General features: G+C 43.0%; 1 protein-coding gene across 3 annotated transcripts in view; it reads left to right on the top strand.

Moving 5' to 3' along the window:
• Nucleotides 1-72: 72 nt before the first annotated feature.
• The window catches only part of lmnb1 (lamin B1), a 43008-nt gene continuing 36478 nt past the window's right edge, over nucleotides 73-6602 (top strand). The window contains exons 1-2 of one of the 3 annotated variants that reach the window (XM_055633089.1): nucleotides 73-212; nucleotides 334-707. In XM_055633089.1, coding sequence (XP_055489064.1) covers nucleotides 349-707 — 359 coding nt within the window. In that variant the 5' untranslated portion in view covers nucleotides 73-212; nucleotides 334-348. Of the gene's footprint in view, nucleotides 213-234; nucleotides 708-6602 lie in introns of those variants that run through there. The other 2 variants (XM_055633090.1, XM_055633091.1) reach the window with 2 other exon arrangements.

The following is a 6602-nucleotide window of genomic DNA, read 5'->3' as shown; positions in this document are numbered from 1 at the left end:
TAACAGGCGATTTGCAGTTTAAAACAAATAAAACCTTTCAAACTTTGCGACCTCTGGCAGTGTCGGGAGGAGTCATTCAGTCTCGCGGTACAATTGGGCCCTTTGCGGTCACGTTGTGGAGCTCCAACGCGAAAGCGAGGAGCCATTTTAATAGTGGATTTATCAGTGGATGCGGGGACGAGGCGCGGGCACAGACTGGGAGGAAGAAGCAGGTGCTGCTTATGTTTCTCGTTGCTTTGATTTCCCTTCCTCGAAATAACTTTATGTTGCAGTTTCTCCCCGCCGTTGTGGATAATTAGCTTAATCTCTTTTTTTTTTCCCTCCCTGAGGAAGAGTTGAGGGAATTCCATGGCGATGGCCACTCCCAAGAGCCAGCAGCGGACGAGCGGCAGGCGAGCGGCCGCCACTCCGCTCAGCCCGACCCGCATCTCCCGGCTGCAGGAGAAGGAGGATCTGGGCAACCTGAATGACCGGCTGGCCGTCTACATCGACACGGTGCGCTCGCTGGAGACAGAGAATAGCACCCTGCAGTTGCGGATCAACGAGAAGGACGAGGTGACCAGCCGGGAGCTGAGCGGTATCAGGAGCCTGTACGAGAATGAGTTGGCGGACGCCCGCAAATCCCTGGACGAGACGGCCAAGGATCGCGCCCGGCTGCAGATCGAACTGGGAAAGCTCCGCGGCGACCACGATAGCCTGTTACAAAAGTAAGTGCCGGCGCCATTCACAACGCTGCCGGTTTCGTTTTTTGATTACAACTCGCAATTTATAGGCGATAAAAACGTAAACGTAAAAACGTGCCTGGTTACAGACCTGACGCCATCGCTCATCGCGCGTCCAGTGTGCAAGGTGGTGTGAGCTAAGCGCGAAAATATTCTGGGGAACACGGTGGTTACATTGAAATGAGAACATTAGAAATTGCTCACAAATTTGTGACCCACGTTAACGACGGGGTTAAATTGCTTACAAGTTGACCGAGGCCTTCTAAAAACAACCTTAAATATGGCAGATATTTGAATAGCTTACTTTGCAAGAAAACAGGGATAAGTGAGTCTCATACTTGTGGGCTTGATTTATTTACATTTTACTCGCTCGCATTAACAAGTTCAACAGTAACAATTTCTGGCCGCAGTCCAAGCTCTCATTGAGATTAAATGTATCATTAAAGGTGGGAACTTGTGATTTGAATTCGTGACACTGGCTGCCCGTGGGGCTTCGCTGTTAATTAAGGCTGCCCTCGGTGACTTGATCACGATAACATATCCTTACGTCGGAATCCTTGTTTTTGCTTAAGTCTTGTTTACTTAATTGGCACGGATTGAATGGATCAAAGCTGCCTGTACGCGGGCTAAAGGCGGGCATCGCTCTCGAGTTCCGGGGTGAGGGCGGGAATGAACATCTGAAATCTTAGCCCTTTCTACAAACGTCTCGCCTTCCTGAGAGCTGTAAATTTCCGCTTCTCTTGAGCGATGAAAGGGAGTGAAATCTGCAATAAACGTGCCCGGGAAATCGGAGGGAATCTGGGGTGGACAATGGCCATCTGTCGCATGGTAGCGGCCGCCGTGCAGACAAAGAGCCGCTGTACAATTAGCCGGGTCTCTGCAAAACACCAGACTAGCCTAATTCAGGCGATGGTGCTCGTTATCATTAAACCGAAGATAGTGGGAACGTCTCTGAAATATTCTGAATAACGATAGTGTTGCACGCAGGGTTACCATGTAAGGCACGAGAAGAGACTGTGCAGATGCTGGATTATTTGTTTTTTTACAACAAATAAGCAAATACTGGAGGAACGTTATCTGATTAAGGGTCTCGAACCGAAACGTATCCTATCCATGTTCTCTAGTTATGCTGCCTGACTCGCAAAGTTTGCCCCAGCACTTTATGTCCGTTTTTGCAGGAGGAGCTCGGCGGGTTAGGCAGCGTCCGTGGAGGGAAAAGGCGGTTCGGGTCGGAACGCTTATTCAGACTGATTGAGGGTCCCGATCCCGAACGTCGTCTGTTCATTTCCAGGCGATAAAAACGTGCCTGGTTTCAGACTTGACGCCACCGCGCGTCCAGTTTGAAAGGTGAGCTCAGATTTTCGCTGAGTTCCTCCAATAGTTTATTTTGTGTTTGGTTGACCATGTGTTAACTTTCCTCTTTGCTGTACACTGGCGCTCAGGGCAACTATAAGAGCCATTAAACAGCAATTAAAGTTCTGACAACTGAGCAGCTGTTTGTGTGGTTTGCAGTGTTTGCATAGTTTTGCCTCCACGGTATAGCTGAAACTTGGCCTTAAGAGACCACCATTGGACGTCAAGCAATTCCTATGATGTTTTTAACCTCCTTGTAATAACGGGAACAATGTATATCTGGAAGCTAGATGGAGGGTTTGCTTTCAGCCAGCAATGTGTTTTCCCACGTTTCCTCAAAGCCCTGGTGCTGGTTTAGCAGCTCGCAAATGGCCACTTTACTAAAGTGGAGGGGATATATGTCAAACTCGCTCCCAATGCCATCCTGCAGATGAGGTTCTTTGATGTCAATGTAGAGCTTGAATTACTTTATAATATGTAAAACAATAGTTAAAGTCTATATTAAAGTTGACTCGTGTATGCCCTTGCTATTCTTTGCACAAAATTAGCTGATCCTCTTACCACCCTGCCCTTTTGGTTTGCTGTCCTCTGCAGATTTGACTGGTTTGCATTTGGCCATATTCAGCATGGCAATGCTTGTATTCAGCCAGAAGATAAGCGTAGGTGAGGATGTAATGAAGAATGTAAAGTTAATGCTGCTACTTAACATTTTGATATGAGAGAGAGAGAGAAAATGTTTTTAACTGCAATTCATTTAGTTATTAATTAGTTTCAACTGGCAGTAAGCATAATATGGTCCCTTTCTTGTTGTTGATAACTTTAGGGTAATGCAGTGTCTTCCATACAATATTAGAAGCTCTTGTTCCTATGTTTGGGATTTAAAAATGTCACCTTGAATTATTGCTTTTGCTTTTCAAAAATACATTAGGAGCACGATTTGAAATTCCAGTAGTACCAAAATCTTTGTGGAAATTTTGAATATTTGTGGCAGTGTTTTTGGGTTTTTTTTTGTCAATCAGCTTAAACCATTCAAAAATACACATCAATATGATCAGCCATATCATATTGCATGGCGGTGCAGGCTCGAAGTTGCCGAATGGTCTACTCTTGCACCTATTTTCTATGTTTCTATCACCTGGAATGTTGCTAGTAATCCAGAGGTGGTCATCATTTGAATCACTACCTTCATTTCAGCAAGCTTGAGTTTTCTAGGTTCTTGAGATAAATATTATTAAGCTGTCCCCTCGGTCGTTGAAATAGAATGGCTATATATCCCTCTAACTAATTTCTCATTGTATGATCTATGGCCCTTCTCAGTATTTTGTTCCTTCCAAATCATCAGAGGCACTATCACAATGGCCCAATATCTAAATTACTACGACGAATATTCAGATCTTTGCATTGCGAAAATTGTATAAACAATTAACCTGCATATACACGATTCCCTTGAGTCGCAGGTGATTCTCTAGTCCTGTTTGGCTGAAGTGTTTAGTCATGTTTTGCATACAAGCTAGATATAAATCAAAAAAAATATCAGTGGTCTGAAAAAACGTAAGAGCATACAGATGCTGCAGATAATTAAGAGATGTATGTCGGGAATCCTCTATCTATCTTTGGATAGTACTTGAGGTAAGTGACTGGTCTGTCAGGGCTGAATTCTTTATTGTAGTTGTAAATCTTTGGAATTCTTTAATTTGTTGTTGTGATTATGATGATTTTTGAGGGCTCGTGGTTGGAATCGGTAGCTTTGGGATGAAAGGCATTTACAAAAGATACTGGGCAGGAAAATGAATAGAGCCCCCACAAATTTAATGGTGATTTTATTAAATGACAGAGCCAACACAAGGAGCTATACAACCCACTGTTTTGACAGTCAGAACTAAGACAATCTAATTTGAAATTTTGGTTTCCATAAAGTTCCTCAATGTGGGGAGGGAAATTAACTTAAATCATGTAACTTAAATTATTAGCATGAACTGGCAAGGAGAGCAATACATTGAGCTGTGCTCCATGTCCACTTGACGTGCTGGGGAATTGCTTGCTGCCTGTCTACCTCAAATGGTGTTGCAGAGCCCTAGAGCAAAGTAATTCCATGGTTTTGACACAGCAATAACAGCAGAATAATGATATTTCCATGGTGAGATTTAGAGTGGATCTTGCAGGCAGTGGTGATATTTTCTTGCAGCTGTTGGCCTTTGGTGGCAGAAGGTCACATGTTGAAGGCGTCTCGAGTTGAGCTGCAATCTCAGCTGTTGCTGCTTATCCAAAGTATGGGACACTTGGACAAGGTTTTAATTCAAATTGGAATTTGTCTTGTAACATCTGTAATATTAAACCACATTTAAGATAGTAGGGCTCCTTTATCTTGAATCCATCAGATGTTCATTTCTAAAGCAGCTGCAACACTAGAGAACCAACTGCTTTATTTGACAGATGTTTGAATAACGACTGCTTTATCTAAGGAGGTGTTTCGGCTGAAGCAATTGTGCTTGCAGCCCTATTCAAACATCAGTTGTTGTCTCAAATGTCCCATGCAAATTGTGGGCAAATTTTCATCATTGACTAGTTTACATAATACTTGAAACAAGCTTGTGTGTTTTAGTATCCTCATGTTGCTGTTTGTTTACTGGTAACTTGAAAAATCAATTTTTTAAAGAACAATCGTTGAGGTTTATCAACTAAGTACAAGTAGTTTTGCTATAACTTGTGACTCCATAACATGAATTGGATATAACACAAGTGATGACTTGGGGAACACTATTTCCATTGCGTAGACTAAATTGTTTATAACACAATTTTGGGGACTAGAGATTGGTTTCAAAGTTACTTTGGAAATTGACAAGCAATTTTTAAAAATTGCTGTATTTTAACAGCACAGAGGAGAAAGGGGCCTGTTTCCAAAACTTCCCCCACAGTAATCAGACACTTAAGAACCCAGCTGCTTCTTTACACAGGTCGCTACTGGAATTGACAAGCAATTACTTCTATTGACACTTGTGCAATGATATGCTATTAAACAATGTAACATGTGGCCTTTAGTAACTTTAATGCAACAACAAAAAACCTTTGATATTTGGGGAGAAAACCTTTGCAGGAAAAATAACTTTGTTGCGAGTCTGAAATTCTCCAATCCCTTGCCCCCATTGACACAATTGTCTTTACAAGCATCTTTTTTTCTGCAACATGAAAATTCTTAAAGCCCTGTCCCACTGTACGAATTAATTCAAGAGCTCTCCCGAGTTAAAAAAAAAAAATCATACTCGTGGAAGCACGTAGAATGATAGTAGCGGGTACGTAGGTGCTCGGGGACGTCTCTTAGCTGCTTGTAACACTAACAGCAGGTACTCGGGGATACGCGGTAAGCTCGGGAACACTCGTGAAGATTTTTCAACATGGTGAAAAATGTCTACGAGAGCCCTGAGTACTGACGAGCGGCCATTACTGAAAATCTCAGAGTTCGAATCGGGGCACTCGGGAGAACTCTTGAATGAACTCGTACCGTGGGACAGGGCTTTTAGGAACACAATTATCACATTATAGTAGAACTACCTGTACAGGCACTCCCTGACCAGCACGTCAGATTTTTTTGCAAGTTGGAATCACCATCCCCACTCACTGCTCGAAATAATTAACAAAGAACATTAACTGTCTCAGGAGTGTCCGCTGCATCCGGGGAACATTCTGTGATGCGTGGCCTTCTGGGTACGCACCACCGCCATTGCTGGCTTGTTTCCGATGTAAATCTGAGTGATTGTACAGCATTGTAGAAATTACAAACTGCCTTGATTGATCTAGGGCAGGGGTTGGCAACCTACGGCCCATGGGTCGAATCAGGCTTCTGCTCTAGGGATTGAGTACAGAATTGTTTATGTAAGTGTGAGTTTATGTAAGTCACCTTTTAAGTCGGGGATTATCTGTATATGGGAAAGGGAGTGAGAAGGAAACCAATTTGGTCTTGGGGCTTTCTGAACTTTGGCTACTTATGTGTCTGCTTTTGTAGATTTTTATGCCCAGGTCTAGTGTGGCTATCCCTATGCATTTTGTGTGGGAACAATAACTTCTGACTACTGGAGATGGACACTTAAATGGCAATGTGCGGACCATCATGGCAGGTGACCTGCTTTTCTAGAAGATATGCAAAACCAGTATCTCTCCCACCATTTACAGTGCAAAATCTTAATTGTGTACACGAGCTGATCTCACACTGGTGTTACAAAAATACATATGATGCAAATGGACATTGCAAAAGTTATAGGAAAGGTGCAAAAAAAAAAAAAATGCTGAAGGAACTCGGTGGGTCAGACAGCATCTCTGGAGGGAAATGGACAAATGATGTTTTGCGTTGGGACCCTTCTTTATACTCGAAGATCTGACCCAAAAGGTTGTCTCGTTCCCTCTGCACTGATTTCCCTAACCCACTGATTCCTCCAGCAATTTGTTTTGTTTTGCTCAAGATTCCAGCATCTGTGAGTTCTTGTCTCCATTATAAGACAGGAACTGTATAAGGAATGCTGCTTGGGATGCAAT

This window comes from Leucoraja erinacea, chromosome 3 (genome assembly GCF_028641065.1).
Source record: "Leucoraja erinacea ecotype New England chromosome 3, Leri_hhj_1, whole genome shotgun sequence".
In the NCBI taxonomy this organism is placed as follows: domain Eukaryota; kingdom Metazoa; phylum Chordata; class Chondrichthyes; order Rajiformes; family Rajidae; genus Leucoraja; species Leucoraja erinaceus.
Note: the sequence above shows the minus strand (reverse complement) of the source record. Positions and strands in the feature narration are given on the sequence as shown.